At 57.3% G+C, this 15,987-nt stretch overlaps 1 protein-coding gene across 1 annotated transcript; it reads right to left on the bottom strand.

The window, feature by feature from the left end:
• Nucleotides 1-4,295: 4,295 nt before the first annotated feature.
• ARL13A (ADP ribosylation factor like GTPase 13A) lies at nt 4,296-8,916 on the bottom strand. The gene is made up of 9 exons (XM_053956115.1): nt 8,858-8,916; nt 7,848-7,851; nt 7,299-7,786; nt 6,904-7,009; nt 6,666-6,811; nt 6,498-6,591; nt 6,238-6,412; nt 5,806-5,907; nt 4,296-5,484 (listed from the first exon to the last, which is right to left on the bottom strand). Exons 1-9 carry the CDS (start codon nt 8,914-8,916, stop codon nt 5,408-5,410), a joined length of 1,251 nt encoding a protein of 416 aa, XP_053812090.1. The 3' UTR covers nt 4,296-5,407.
• Between the last annotated feature and the right edge of the window lie 7,071 nt (nt 8,917-15,987).

Genomic DNA, 15,987 nt, shown 5'->3' with positions numbered 1-15,987 from the left:
CCCACTTCTGAGGCCACCCTGTCCCCCTGACAACCATCCCAAGGCCATCTCCACCTGGGGAGGTGAGTTCATGCCCAGGGCTGCTCAGTCCCAGCACCCTGGAGGGACAGGCAGGGCTCTGTCCTGATGCACAGGTGCACCACAGCACGCCAGGATCACCGCGGGAGCACCGAGGAGAAGCTGACCCCATTTCTTTTCCTTCACGGGACAAATCCTTCATGGATTTGGTGAACAGGTTTTATAAGAAACGAGAGCATTTTTGCCAGCAGATCCCAGCAGAGAATTCTTGTCTGTGCACACCTGAAACTCTCAAACCCACCCTGCCAGCACGGGGCAACCAACAGGACCAGGAGCTCACTGTCTGAAAGCAGCCAAAGCCACCCAAATTCTGTGTCTGCTGGAGTCCTACGGATGGCCTGTAGCTGCTGACACCTCTGGCAGTGCTCACTGCCCCTCAGCAGTGAATATTTCATGCTCCCCTCGTGCCCCTCTGCCTGGAGAAAACAGATTTCCGTGGCTGTGCGTGGGTGCTCCAGGAGGGATTGCATCACTCCTGCGAAACACCCTCGAGGGAGGGAAGGCAGCCAGGAGCTGCCTGCAGAGGGGTGTGCATGCAGCCCTGCCTCCAGACCTCCCTTGGAGCCCCTGCAGCCCATCCCACCCCTCCGGAGCAGCAGGGCCCGGGGGCACAGCTGGGCACATCACTCAGCACCAGCTCCCCACGTCCTGCCCCACACCAGTGCCCAAAACAGCACTTCAGGTTTAGGGCTTCCTCTGTGACATCCCAGCCTGCAGCAGGGACCTCTCCTGAGCCTTCCCCAGCCCTCCTGGGAAAAGGAAGGAGGAGGCAAGTCCGGAGGCAGCACTGGGCACTGGAGTTGACTCAGCAGTGGCACCCACGCTGTGTCCCTCCCACAGGGGACCTGCACACGCTTTACTCCACCCCTCCGGGGCATTTTCAGTTTATCACTCCACCTGCAGCCTTCTGCAGGGCACAGAGCTTGATGCTGGTTGCTGCAGGCCTCTGCAGCAATTGTACCTGCAATCTATGAGCACAAGCCTAGCCAAAAAAAAACCCATAGAAAAACCCTATAAAATCACCCCCAAATTTCTCCTGCAGCTGCCCTGTGCATGGAAGGTGGGGGTAAGGTCTATAAGATGAGAGCTTGGGCAGCAAGCAAGACTTATATGCCAGCAAGTCAGGTATTTGGGCTACAGTCTTGCTAAACTCAGCTACACTGAAATACAAGTGCAGTTTAAGAAGGTGAAAGATCTCTCACAGACAGGGCCTGAGCTCTGATTGCTGCAGCTCACTTTCAAATGAAAAGTTTTGGTTAACAAATTGGCTCATGACCCAACATCCAGAGATGTTCTGTAGCAAAAGCCCTTCTAATTAATACACTGATAGTCTTTCTCTAGAGGCACTTTGTCCTTATAAGTGTGAAATAACCCATTCAAATATGCAGCAACTTACAGAGTGATAATCTGCGAAAGAGAATACCAATTTGAGTTAACAGAACTTCCCTTTTTGAAAAGAATGCTTTTTTTCTTTTTCAAAGGGGGAAAACCCAGCAAATATATTTGGTACATGATGTGACTAATTTATATACCTCAGACTCCAGCATATTTCCTGGTGCCCCAAGACACATATCTACTAAATAAATTTGATTATATCCTTTTTCCTTCTGCCAGCAACAATGTCTCCAACAGGGCTCATTTAACTTAGAAAGGGAAAGTTTTCATAGTTTCTCATTTTCCAATCCTTTGTCTTCGCCTTCCTTACAAAGTCTTACTAGCCTCTTTCATGACCATCAAAAGAAGCTTAGGGAGTTACTCTGAATAATTCCAGCCTTGTTTTTTCAGCATACATGACAGCAAACACTCCAGAGCTCATTTTTAGTGTAACACAACAGAGGGTCTACAACAAAACATCCAAAAGAAATTCTGTGCATGGTTGCTCATTATTCAACCTATTGAGAGCTGCCTGTTATCACACATATTGCAATATTCCAAATGATCTCTGGAAAATCACCTGGACCCTGGTGTACTCATCTAAAAAAAGCTGAGCCACTTCCCAACACTCACTTTTTCAGCTGGGAAACTTCCACAGGAGCATGCTGGCACCCAGCCCACACAAGTTAGTCAGAGGGTAGAACCTGCAAGCAGGAGAAAGTGTACATAGCAACCAGCTTCTCAAGTACAAAAACCACCCACCCCAGGCTTTTATCAACCTAACGCCCATTCCAAGGTTTAAAATCCACTTACCTTCTTTATACATGTTTATTTAAGTCTGTACATAGTAAAAGCAGCTTTCAGACAGCCGTGCAACACGGGTCAGAGCCCACACCTTAGCAGTGCCTCCCACGGCACAGCACAGCCAAGGAGCAGGGGCTGCTCACCTTTCCCCCACAGCCACTGCTCTGCTGGGGGAGAGATTTACTTTAATTCATTTTTATACCTTTTTCACGAAGCAGGGAGGGAGCTCCGTGTGAAAGCCCCTCACCAGCCCAAACCCCAGGCTCTGTACCCCAGGAGTGCCCTCCCCCTTCTCTGGCTGTTTATATGCCCAGGGCAGGTGATGGCATTTACAGATGGGTTGGTGGGGAGTGAGAATCACCTGCAGGCACCCCACAGGATGTGACCCATTCCATTTGCCTTTCCAAACACCCATTAACCCGGATCATTTGCAATTAATTCCCTTTACTGCCCTAAATCAGTGTTCAAATTCCAAAGTCTGAGATGCTCTCAAAAACCACTTGCTGGCTCCTTCTTCTAGAAATTGGGGTCAGTGAAGAACAAAGAACTGCCATGTTTTTTGCACATCACAAATCTCTGTCTCTCATTTCTTTTCCTTTGTCAGGCCTGGTTGCTGATGGGTTTGGCACCCCACAGCTCCCTGATGCATGGAGCAGGCTCACCTTCCCTGTCCTGCCCCTGCATGGGGCATCCTCACTGCAGCTGCTGGGAAAGCTGATTCCCAAAGGGTGTCTCCAGCAGAATCCAGGAAATGATTATGAAATCCACAATGGTTCCCACTCCTCTGGAAACACTAATGTACATGGGAAAAGCCGCAGAGTTTAGTTTTTATTGAGAAAACACAGCAGTGGATGTAGAGCAGCAGAGGTGCCTGTACTCAACAAGAGCTTGCCATGGGGAACCTCCTGCCCTGCTCATGTGTGTGGGGCAAATCAAGGGCTCTCAGAGGAGATTTTGGAGTCAACATCACCCCCCGTCCTCTTCTGGGGGTAGAGTGGAGCCAGGAGGGGCTATAACATAAAGTGTAGCTGCTGGCTAAGCCCAGCCAGTGTGCAGAAAGTGAAATTTAATGACTTTGGAGAAAGCACAGCAGGGCCATGGGTGGAGCTAGAGGGGGTGACAGCCTCAGCACATGGACCCATCTTCCAGGCTCTCCTGCAGGCCTTGTGCTGCCTGGAAGGACTGGTGGTGTCCTGTGCACAGGACAGGAGGACTTGGCAGTGTTTTGAACTCTGACCAAGCAGTGCTCTTCACAAAAGAGCAGCAGTCTCACTACTCAGCATCCAGTCCACACATTTGAATCCTGACAGTGATAACAAGCATCAGAAAACAATCCAATTGTGCAAAGCAACCTTGGTGTGAGGAGGTGGGAGGTGTATTCCCACAGGCACTTGCTGAAACATCTCTTCATCTTCTGGCAGCACACAAAGAGTCATCAACTTTGGCAGAGCCCAGCCAAGTGCAGACTCCCTCCCTCCATCTCTGGCGCTCTCCATCCTTCAGGCTCAGAAGGACCCAGGCTGTGGAGAGAGCTGCTGGTGACCTCGCTGGCAGGCGTGGGTCTCTGAGTGAGCAACATCAAGAGCTGCAGAAATGCAGAACTCACATGCCACTTTACAGCAGTGCAGCCACAGCCCAGGCTGAGGCACCACGGCAGTGCTGGTGGGACCAGGCACAATATTTTGCCTACCCCGACGCTCCTGAGTCAGCTTCTCTGGAAACTGGGAAAGAAGGATGTGCTAGATAATATCCAAGTGCTGAAATGCAAAGCAGGGCTGTGTCACCCAGCTGGCTCCCTGTAGGAAATGCTCTTGACACCATGCACAAGAGATGGAAAATGTGTCTCTCCGGAGCAGCTGCTGAGGCACTGCTTCCTGCTTCCAGCACGTTTGGAGTTCCAGTGTTTCCCAACAAACCCGAAATTCATGGGAGGGTAGCACTCGCCACCATCTCATTTTTGGGCCCCACTTTACCCTGCACCCCACAGCACCCACACCCCAGGGAGCTCCACCAGACTGAGACAAGGGGTTACTGAAAGTGCTGTATTTACAGGGCAATGTTAACTTCTGCTGTTGTTATTTACAGTTTATTTACAAATAATCCCTGTAGTCACCAACAGTTGAATACAGCAGAGTTAGACAGAACTTTACGGCAGGCTGGCAAGGCAGAGCAGCTGGTTCCTCTTCCTTTCCCTTTTCAGCCCTGCCGAGGGAAGGGCTTCCGTGATTTGCCTTCCCCGGGAGCACAGAGGCAGCGCCTGTTAATCAGTGACACGGGAGCAGAGGTGACTAACGCACAGCTCAGCTTCTGGCACTGCTTGCTGCAGGTGTCACGGGAAAACCGCCCAACCCCGGGCTTGGCTGAGGTGTTTGCAGGGCTGAGCTTTCCCGGCCAGGCTGGCACGGCTCTGCTGCTGCTCGTCCCTGTCAGGCGGAGCTGAGCGCACCCCAGGGACCAGCTGGGGCAGCAGAGGGCCGGGCTGCCAGCGGCAGGGACCGTCCTGGAAGGATGGCAGGGTCCGGAGGAGCGCTCCTGGGGACCGAGCCTCCGCCACCAGCTGCCTTTGAACTTAAATTTTCACCGACGGGCTGCAGGGTGCACAGACACGGGCATCACCTTCCTCCAGTGTGTGAAGCGGGTCCTGACAGCCAGATGTGGCTGAGGGTTGTGCCGAGCTCCTCCGCAGACCACCTGGGGCTGCCCTCTCTCCACCAGCAGGGAACGAGACTGTTCCAGGCAGTGGGCAGGGAGTGCAGCCCTGACCTGCGAAGACAGCTTTCCCAGGGCACAGGTCCATTCAAGAGACAAGCTCTCCCCCTGGGGTGTTTGTTGGGATCTTCCTCTCCTCCACAGACTAATCCGGGTTTACACGGAGTCTTCCACGGAATACTAAAATACTAACAGGGGGCGGCAAGGGGCCGGCTGTTCCTTTTCACATGGATTTGCAGCCCGGCTGCCAGAGAGGCATCTTACAAAGGGACTTTTGGCTCGCCCCTGTGGATCCCTGGTTTTCAAGCCACGCAGGGGACAAAGATGCTGTTTATGCCCCAGGACCCATTTCCCAGCTCTGCCAGCCCTGGCCAAGCTGTGCACGAGCGTGGGTGCCACTGCCACTGCAGGGCCCACACCCCCGTGCTCTGTGCCTCCCTGCTCAGGGGGCGACGGCCGATGGCTGCTTCCTCTGCTCCTGCCTCATCTTCAGAGCCAGCATGGCCCGGCGGTACAAATCTGGGAACAAGGGGAGCAGTCAGGCACTGGCCTGGGACCAGCTCCATGGCCCCGCTGGCAACCTGTGCTGAGTGAGGCTGCAAGGACAGCCCAGGCCCCAGCAGAGTCACTCATGTGGCCTCCCTGCATCCCGCCCCGCAGCAGAGGCAGCAGCATCTGCCTCCAGAGCAGCCCCCACGCAGCCCTGCAGCATCACCTGCCCGTGCCCGTGTCCCCACACCAAGCACCCCGTGGGCAAGTGTCCCTGCACAGCTCCCAGCCGACGGCCAGCAGGCCAGACCCCTGATGCTTTCAGCAAAATCTGTCCTGAGAAATACCAACCAAAGGTGCTTGAGATCTCCTCATGCTGCTGCTCCAGAGAAGGTTCCCGTGACTTGATTTTGTTCTTGATTTTCTTTTTTTTTTTCTTTTTCATACCCTGTGCTGAATGGAGAAATACAAAATTTCAGGCACCACACACCTGAGCAAGGGTGCCTTTGTCACCAAACCAGCAGAGAGGACTGCTGGTGGCAGGTTTGCAGTCCTCCATTGCTTCCGTGCATCATCCCCTGTGGAGATGCTCAGATGTCTCCCCTCTTCCCCTCTGGATTCCTGTGACCTGGCTCTGCACTCAGCTGATCTGCAAGCAGAGCTGATGGAGGTGGCGGGCACCAGTGGTCCAATGTTTTGTCACGTTGCCAGGCCTGGCCACCTCCCTGTAGGGTGGCTCTGGGGTCCCTGCAGAGCTGGCAGCCACCCACAGTCCCCTCTCACCTGGGTGGGGGGTGGCTATGGGCTCCTCCTGCCCGACCCTGTTGGGGAGCAGCAGCCCCCCGGCAGCCCCTACTCCTGCTCCCTCTGGCTCTTCGGCCGGGCTTGGCTGCCCCAAGCCCTTCTTCTTCACCTTCACCTTCCTCTTCCTCCTCCTGGGGCCCTTAGTGCTCTCCTCCTGGGCAGGGAAAGGGGGGTGAGGAGAGGGTGGCAGAGCCCCTCTTCCGCCCCGTCCCACCCCGGGGTCCCACTCACTCACGCACCAGGGGCAGGAGGCGGCAGACGGGGCGCACCGGCCGGGGCTCCCCGCTCTTCCCCGCGCCCTCTCGAGCATCTTCCCCGGCGGGCGGCCGGTCCCTGTGGGACGGAGCACAGCGGGGGTGAGGACGAGCGCTGCGGGGGGAGCGAGGGGACGGGCTTCACGCACCCACCTGCGGGCGGCCCTCGGGGCAGGCGGCACCGGGGAGGCGTCCGGCGGGGCCGGGGCGGCGGCGGCGGCGCGGAGGAGCCAGCGCAGCCCCTGCAGGGTGGCGCGGGCCGGGCGGGCGGGGGGGACCCGCTTGGCGACACAGGGCTCCTGCGGGAGGGCGGGCGGGGGTCAGCGCGGGGAGCCCCGCGGCGGTGGCAGCGGGAGCGGGGAGCGGGGAGCGGAGCCAGCCCCGCACTCACGATGCGGCAGGGCGAGCGGTTCTCGTTGACCAGCCGCTCCAGGCACAGCCGCTCGATCAGCTCGCAGGGCAGCAGCGCGGCCGCCGCGTCTTGCTTGTTGGCCAGCCTGGGGCACGGGAAGAGCGGCCGTCACCGCCAGCTCGGCCCCTGGTGCCTCGCCAGGGAGGCTGTGTGCTTTCTCCCGGCTTGCCTGCGCTTAGGTGAAGCATTGCCCCTCTAATGCTTCACCTCCTCCCCACGGATGCTCCGATCTCCCAAGCACTGCTCGGGTCCTCATGTCCCCGCGCTCCCCGACAGCTCCCGGGCACCAAATCCCCGCAGCAACCCACAGCCCCCGCCACAGGGTCCCACTCCGCCCCTCACCCCCAACCTCACGGCTCGCATCCCGATCTTACAGCAAGAGCGGCTTCCCGGACACATCGGGGTGGCTCAGGACGCGGCTCAGGACCTTGCGGGCCTCCTCCATCCGTGCCAGGTCACCGGAGTCCAGGACGAAGAGGAGCCCGTGCGCCTCGCTGTAGTGGCTGCGCCAGGCGCTGCGGGAGCGCTGAGCCCCGGGCAGGTCCAGCAGCGTCACCTCGAACCTATCCAGCCGCAGGCGGCTCCGGCCAGGCTGCGCATCGGGCAGCACCTCCCCGGCCAGCGCTGCGTGTGGGGAGAGCGCAGAGAGCTGGCACAGGGGCCCAGGAGCGTCCCTGTGCCCTGTGCCCCTCCTGCCGCAGCCACGTCCCCGCTCCCACTGCCCGGGACACGGCCGTGCCCCGCAGACTCCCCCGGAACAGCGGCTGGAGCTCAGAAGCCTCGGTCCTTTGGTTTCAGAGCACCATAAAGCTGCTGCCTGCGTCTGGGGCTGCCTCTGGGTTGTGCTGCTCCTCACCTGTCTCTATGTCCGCGATGACGGAGGTTTTCCCTGCGTTGTCCAGCCCCATGACAAGGAGGGTCACCTTCCTGGGGAGCGACAGCAGCAGGTGAGCACCCCAGAAAAAGGCTGTGCTCCTGGGGGGCGGTGACCACTGCTGGCCCCCAGGCAAAGGACCCTGCCCATGGCAGCTACAATTCAGCCAGGAGAGAGGCAGGACAGTGACACGGCTTCTGTCTCAGCTGGGGACAAGTGCAGGGACAACCCCTGTGCATGGGAGAGGGTGAGGACAGGCACAAGGTCCTGGAGCCACCCCAATACCATGGGACACCCACACTGCAGAGCCTTCCATGTACTTCCTATGGCAAGGACTTATTTTCAAATCATACAGGATTAAGCAATTATATGCACAGGCCAGCAAGATTCTTCCTGATATGCAGTCAATGATTACACCTTCCTTGCAGTAAATTTTGAATATACACAGGTAGGGAAAGGTTGCAAGGATGATTTTATGAGTTTCTGCCTGGACTCAGGTGTTCTTCCTGTTGCTAACCAGTCCTGTCCACTGTCCAGCAACATGATCCACCAGAGCCACAAAACAACATTTTCTCTGCCACAGACAAGCCACTACAGTTATTTGCAATGCCATTTTCTTCCTTAAACATATAGACCAGGCTGCATGGCAGTGGAGATGGCACAGCTCCACGTCCAGAATTGCAGCAGGTAAGGTGTCCTCTCTGGAGGGAGAGAACCATAAAGCTCCTTGCAGTGCTGTCCCAGGGAATTAACCTGGATGTTCTGGCATATGCAAACGAGGCAGGTGTTTCAGTGCATCCTCCCCAGCTTTCCTGGGAAGCTGCTGACTCTGCAGAGCCAGAATCCCCGTGGAACCATTCCCTGCACTGCACCCCTGCCCAGCTCCTGCCTGCTGCGGGGGCAGCAGGACACACGTGTGCCTTGCTCAGCAGTTTGGGGACAGCTCCTGCAGCGGGCACCTGTCTTTCCCTGTCACCACACCGGCGCCCTCACCACTCATAAACACACGGGTAAATATTGTCACCCCTGGGAGCCCCGGGAGTGGGCACAGGGACCTACCTGATGGGCTCCTGTATGGCCTGCAGCCACGACCAGCAGTGGGAGAAGAGGTGGAACATGGTCTGCAGCCCTGCGCAGAGGGGTGGCCTCTCTGCAGCACCTACGAAGTGAGCAGCCCAGCACGTCCCTGTGCTTCATCCTCCCGCCTGGGCTCTCTCTTCACGGCAGGGAACATCTCATCCCGGGGTGTCCTGTCCCACGGCACAGCACTGCTGCCTTCTGTCTGGTGCACGCAAGCCAAGCCTGGAGAAAAAGCCCGTCCTTCTGGGCAATACCCCATGGGCACAGACCCTGCTCTCACTGCCCCTCACATCAGGGGTGCCAGTCAGTCTCTCACCTGCTCATCCCCGCTGCACAGCCTCTGCTCACTTGCCCTTTGCGTAGCAGCTGCTTAAATTTAATCTGGATTTAAATTACTTACTCCTGCAGGCTCCTTAATCCCGGTGGGTCGGCCCAGGCCAGTGGCTGCTGGGACCCAGCTGTGCTGGGACTGCCTGCCACGCTGGGTGACACGGCACTGGCTCGTCCACCCCGCTGCAGCCTCGTGTCCCCATCACTGGTGGACGTGGCTTGTGGTGGGGACACTGCCTGACGGCCCTGTGGGCTGAATTAGGGGCTCCTCTAAGGGGCAGCTCCTCTGGCTTCTCCCTGCCTGATCCCTGAGGGGCTGTTTCTCTGCAGTCCCTGCAAGGAGCATCCCCTTCATGGTGTGCCCAGCTCTGCTGCTCACCCAGGGCCCCCTCTGAGCCGGGCTGGGGGACATCACTGCTCTCTGCTTGTGTTCTGTGCCCTGGCAAGGCACTGCCTGCGTGGCAGCGGGTCCTGTGCTCCCCGAGATGGAAACACAACCAGCCCCAGCAGGAGCCTGGCTGGGAGCAGGGAACTGGTGGAGACCCTCAGACCACAGGGCAGAGAGTGGAGAAAAAAAAAAAAAAAAAAAAAGCACCAGCTCCTCGATCTTCAGCTCTGAAGCTCTTATCTTGCTTCTCAGGTTTCCTGCTTCTTTTCCCAGCCAGAGCTGCCCTCCCTGGCTTGCTGCCACTGATGTGTGTGGAGAAGTCACACAGGGATGTCTGAGCTGCAGGAGCTCTGGGTGGGGGAAGTGGAGTCGAGAGGGACAAAGACATGAGGTCCTTCCAAAGCCATACCCAGGAGCAAACAGGGAGCCTGCTGGCTCACATCAGTCCGTGCTAAACCACCCAGCACCAGCAGCACTACCTCGACCAGCTGAGCACCAACCATGAGCCAGAGATGCTGAGACACTGCTCTGGCCCCAGGGGTGCAAGCCCAGGATGGGCACGGCCCCTTGCCCTTCCCTCCAGCCCCCCAGCCCCACGCCCTTCTCCCCAGCCCCACATGCTGTTGGGAACTCAGCAGCTGTCCTGGGCAAGGGAGGTGCCCCAGTTCCATGCCGTGGGCAGGCAGCCATGCATGGTAAATGTTGATGAAGTTGCTGTTCTGGTACCACTGCCAGGTGCCATATTTGGGGTCACTGGCCACCCCTGTGCTGCTGATGGCGGGGCAGTGGCAGCAGCTCCCTGTCCCCATCCTGGTGGCCTTTCCTGGTTTGTCCATGCCTGTGCCAGCAGCCTGAGGGGAGCAGCAGCCGGGGCAGGTTCACACACAGCAGGGGCTGCGATGCTTTTTGCAGAATTAGCCGTATGAGGGCTGAAGTGATTTGCTCCGAGTGTCAGCTCTTGCCTCCGTGTTTAGGGGTGGCACTGTCAGGGGACAGGAATGTGCTATAACATGACCACAGGTGCTATAAATAGGGAAGTGCCATGTGTCAGGCAGCCCTGGAGGAGTGGCTCAGCTTCCTGAGGGGCAGCAGGATCTGATCTCCCTCTGGCACCAATGGCTTTGCAGACATCTCTGAACACTTGGGGTGCCACTGCTTTTAAAACAAGTGTCCAAAATCCCTGGTCAGACTGGAGCTGAGGACAGGAAAACCCCCCAGGAGCCTGAGGCAGCTCCAGGTCACACCTCCCAGTACACACACACACCATGATCAACAGCCAGGAAAACCTCAAAATCCACCCCAAACCTGGTGAAACCCACACTGGGCTCCAGAGAGGCGGCACAAGGGCCAAGCCCACATGGATGTGAGTTCTGCTGGGCCTGAGCTCAGGTTCTGAGTGGGCAGCTGGCCCTCTGCCCACGCAGCCAGCCGGCCGGAGTGCAGCCACACACCCTCTGCCAGGGCCACTGGGCCTCCCCAGGCGGTGCCAGCAGGGACCCGCAGCAGCCATTCTCGTTTCCTTGGTGACTGTTGCCAGGTGAGAAACTCTAAGGCAGAATTTATTATCTTGGCAGATAAATGAAGATGTTCCTCACCAGAGCTGTAACCAGACCGTGCCGGGGCACGGTGCTGGGCTGGACCCTCTAGTGCTGCCAGCGCCAGCAGGAGCCCCAGGGAGGGCAGTGCCCGGGGCGCCGGGGCTGCCTGGCCCCTGGCATCGCTCCCCGGAAGGCAGCACGTGCTTTGGGGCTATTTCTGCCCGCTGGAGTGCCGCCGCAGAGGCAATGAGGCGAAACCACAGGGACCACGCAGAGGCGCAGATGGCCGCGGGCTGGCGGGCTGCCCTGCCTTGGCTTCACTAAACCCCGTGAGTACGTGCCCTGTCGGGCACACGGGAACCCCGCCCGGCACCCCCGGGGCAGGCAGCAGAGCTGGGGGGACGGCTGGGGAGCTTGGACGTGGGAAATGATGAAGGGAACACAGCGGGCAGAGCAATAGGGGCTGCCTGCAGCCCGGAGAGCCTTGAGCTGAGCTGACACCAAAGCCAAGGTGATGGCAAAGACCAAAAAGTCCTGGCAGAAATATTAGCAAGCTGTTCTGCTTTGCTTGGAACCACATCAACTCTGCCCGAAAAGGGACCTGTGGTGGGCAAGGACACACACAGGCTTTGAGGAGAGACTCATCTCTCTATTCAGTGTGTCATATGCCAGCGCTCTGAGCTGGTAGGTATGCAAACAGCCACATTGTCCCTTTAAATCCCAGCACAGCGCTGGTGGCTAATGATAACCCCGGATCACAGCAGCTCCCAAATCCCAAGAGCTAATTACAGGCAAACGCCCCGCAGTCAGGCTGGGAACACAGGATATTTACAGCCTGTGACACCGAGACCCGCTGGTGAGGAACTGGGGCACCGTGGAGGTTTTCTGGCATGCTGGGGACAGTGGATGGTTTGTGCCCCACTGCCATGCAGCCATTGTGGGCAACCATTCCTCGAGCTCTTTTGGGTAAGGGAGGTGGCTTTTCCAGAGGGTTCTTTGCTCCCCCATACCGGCACCATCACCCTGTGTTGGAGGCAGAAGCAGGCAGGAAGCATGCAGGGAATTGTTTGCTTTTCACCCAGTTCCTGGCAGGGAGCTTCCCAGCCAAAGCATACACAAATTTCTAGGAGAGGCTTGGATCTGAACGCTCTGTTTGCCCCGCTCCCTGTGGCAGGACAAGCTGCCTCCTTGTTCCTTGCCCCATGCCCACAGCTCTGGGGAGCCCCTGTGATGGCCACAAGCCCTTCTCAGGCTCCTGCAGTGGTTTTGTTGAGAGCATTATGGTGCTCCTGCTGCTTTCCTGGGGGGGAAAAGCACACATAAACTGTTCCTCCTGCCTGTCCGGGGCACACACAGGCACAGCCTGGCTGGGTTAGCACTCTGCCAGGGCTGTATACTCTTACAGCAGGGACCAGGGGAATCAGTTAATTAAAGGTAATTTTAACCCTTCCTGCCTGGTTTAGTGTTACAGCATCACGCACTGCCTGTGCTGGGACTGTAGCCAAGGAGGCATGACTTCAAAATGTGTAATTATCACAAAGATCTATAAATGCACCCAAAGGTAACTCTGCTTTCTTGTTAAAGAGCTGAAGCATGAGGCAGCTGGCATGGCCTGTGCTGTGCCTGCAAGCATCCTCTGGCAGCACTGAGCCCAGTGCCAGATCCAGTGGGCTCAGCACAGCCTCCAGGGAGATTTAGAGGGATGAGATCCTCAGCACAGATACCAGATTCTCTCCCAGCACGGTCAGAGTGAGGCTGGATGTGGAACTGGAGTGGTGAAAGCAGTCGCATGATGAAGCAAATGGAATAAACATTTCCCCAACCAGAAACTATTCCACAGACTGCTGGGGCAGGGAAAAATACAGCTGAGTTACTGTGAAAGCAATGCAAAATCCAAACAGTTTGGGCTGTGGAAACCAGTCATTTGCAAAGTTATTTCCAAACTAAGTCAAAACTTCCCAGCTCAGAGATTCCTGGGAACGTCCCAGCCCTGCCGGTAGGGCAGCGTGGCTGCACTGAGGGGACAAAACCGTGTCCCCTTCTCACATACCCGTCAAGCTGGGGGACACTCTGTGATTGCCACTTCACCCGGCACACGGGGCGTTTTGCCCATCCACACGTCCCCTCTGTGGCTGAGTGTTTAATCCCCAGCACAGACTGTGCTCTGAGGAGCTTTCAGCTCTGAAGTCAGGCAGCTCGGCCATCCCCACACCCCGAGCAGCTGCCTCCACCTCTGTGGCAGGGCTATATTTGGGAAGGCAGCAGAGCACTCGGCATGTTCCGACGAGCACCGTGGGAGCGGTGCCGGCTCCGGGTCCTAGAGAGAGAGCTGGGGGAGCACGCTGGCAGCTCTCCCCACCTGGGCTCTTTAAGAGTCTGGCTCGGAGCTCCCTGTCTTTTCCAAACGATTTTCTCTTCTCCTTTTACAGGAGCTGAGCCGCCAGGCAGGCATGTGTAAAGCAGACAGGGTTATTTTGAGACTGAGAGCCGGTGAGGAAGCTTGCTCCCACCCCACGCACAGCCCAGGCTCCCACACACAAATGCCCCGGCACATCCAAGGGGCTGGGAAAGCTGCACAGCAAACCCTGTGGTTTCACACAGTGGGGGCCACCACCACCACTGCCCTTTGTGTGTGCTGTGTGAACACTGGGATTAAAAAGGAAAAAAAGATGGAGGCTGGGATTAAGAAATGAATGAAGCTGGGATGCTGTCCAGGGCAGGCACTTGCAGAGACAGGAAAATTGACATTTGCACGTGGTGGTGAGACTCAGGTGTCTTGGGTATCCCCAGTGATCCTCATGGGTCCCTTCTGGCTCAGGAGATTCTGTGATTCCGTGATTCCATGATTCTGTGATTCTGTGATTCCGTGATTATGTGGTTCTGTGATTCCATGATTCTGTGGTTCTGTGATTCCATGTCACTTCACATCCACCAGCCCAGGGGCTGTTCTGCTTCTGGGAGGTTCCAGAGTGAGGGCCAGTCAGCAGCCACCAGCTCTGCTGGTCCAGAATGCAGCCACTGTAGGGTGGGAACACCTGGGGAGGATGTCCCCAGCGCCTGGCCCGGCCCTGCTGGCCTGTGGCAGCTCTGGTTCAGGCAGTTTCTCTGTGGCAGTGGTGTCCCAGGGTGTCTGTGCAGCCCCAGCTGTGCTGGGCTCGCAGGCAGAGGTGTGGGCGTGGGGTTGGCAGGGACAGGGAGTGGCAGGGCAGCAGGACAGGAGCTCTGGCTGATGCTATCTGTGACCCACATCGCTTTTTTGGCCTGTCTGCTGTTTACAGCGCAGAGGACAGGTGGGGTCAGGCTGTAGAGGTGACTCACAGCATGAACAGCTCCTGCTGCTCCGTGCTTGGGACAGAAAATGGGATAATAACTGGTGTGGAAAATGCTGTGAGGCTTTGTTTCTCCATTCCTCTCGATGGCTGCTGGGGCTTACGGATACAGGACTGGAATTTTTGCTTGCTTAAACAGTTGCTCTTAAGTATTTCATCACGAAGCAAGGGAAGCTGAAATTAAAAATATGATGAGTCGAAGCCCAGGCATTGCTCAGCCGAGGGCTTGGTGACCTGCCAGACTCCTGGGGAATGCTTTTAATTTGGATAAGTGGAAGTTGCATAAATGGTACAAACGGCACGCTGCTCTTGCTGCTCATACAGAGCCGTGGGTGCTGTTGGCAGTGCCACAGGATGTGTTGTCACTGGCTCAGCACCCAGCCAGGCACAGCTGCTCCCGTGCACAGCTCCCACCCCGGCTGGACACCATCACCAGTCGGCCTGGACACTGCTGCCTTCACCCTCTGCCCTGCCAGAGGTTTTTTTTGGAGAGGCTGTTTTCCAAAAAACATCTTGAAAATATGTAACTGTCATACCAGAGCTGAGTGGTCACACATAGATCTCCCTTCCCCACCAGTCAGGCCAGTCCCCATGAGCTCATGGGGTTTGTGGTTTCCCAAAGCAGCTGTTCAGCTTGGAAGTAGAAGCTCTGAGCAGCTGCAGGGACAGGGATTGCTTCTGTGTGGGAGCTGTTGCTGGGGGAGGTATGGCCTCCACAGTCTCAGGCAGTTTTATTCTCAGCTCTCCTGCTGATAAACCCAATAGCCGTGGTAATGCTCCCAGCCCGGTGAAATGGGGAAAACTCCTGTGCGTGTGGTTTGGGAGGTTTGGTGCTTTTGGCTGGCGTGGGGCAGGTGCGTGGACAGTGTCTCTGTTGCTAACGTGGGCACCTCCCTGTGAGCTGGCCTAGCTGCCGAGGGCTGAGCACTGAGAGCCTTTCACAAGTTACCTAAAAATTCCTGGTGTGCCTAAAGCGAGGAAGATTGACCAGTGTCAGACACTCTTTGCCTTGTCCCGTGTGTCCCAGCCAGGCAGTGTGTGCCCAGGCTGGACTGAGGGATGTGGCAGGCAGTGGGTGCCCAGGCAAGACAGCGTGTGTTCATCCCCCCTGTGCCCTCACCACCACTCCTGGGGACAGGTGGGCAGGGCTGCTGCTGGAGGCAGCGTGAGCTGGGCACAGCAGGGACCCCCATGGCCACGGAGGTGGGCAGCAGCCCAGCCAGCCTCCCTTCCCACCACTGGGCAGGTGAAGGAGGCAGGACAGACAGGAGGGAGGGGGGCTGAGCGCTGGGAGGTTTGGCTCTGTCAGCGAGTCCACACATCCCATTATCTCGGGGCGGGTCCTTGAAGGTGATGGGAAAAGCGCTCTCGCTCAGCTGTAGCACAAGGTCGCAGCTGGAGGCAGGAACATGCAAGACACAGGAGACACATCTCCCGTGTAACAACGTTCCCAAATCTCGATACACACACCAGGCACTCAGGGGACCTGAAGGGTGTCCCCGACACAGCTTGTCTTGCAAGATA

Source organism: Vidua chalybeata, chromosome 14 (assembly GCF_026979565.1).
Source record: "Vidua chalybeata isolate OUT-0048 chromosome 14, bVidCha1 merged haplotype, whole genome shotgun sequence".
NCBI classification, from domain to species: Eukaryota; Metazoa; Chordata; class Aves; order Passeriformes; family Viduidae; genus Vidua; species Vidua chalybeata.
Note: the sequence above shows the minus strand (reverse complement) of the source record. Positions and strands in the feature narration are given on the sequence as shown.

Bases quoted from the DNA above. Each gene is read 5' to 3' on its own strand.
- ARL13A (XM_053956115.1), bottom strand. From the start codon at position 8,916: ATGTTCCACCTCTTCTCCCACTGCTGGTCGTGGCTGCAGGCCATACAG. The intron at 6,812-6,903 runs GTGAGTGCGGGG...GCCCTCCCGCAG, and splicing joins ACCGCTCGCCCTGCCGCATC to GAGCCCTGTGTCGCCAAGCG. The intron at 5,485-5,805 runs GTTGGTATTTCT...CCTTGTTCCCAG, and splicing joins GGAGATCTCAAGCACCTTTG to ATTTGTACCGCCGGGCCATG.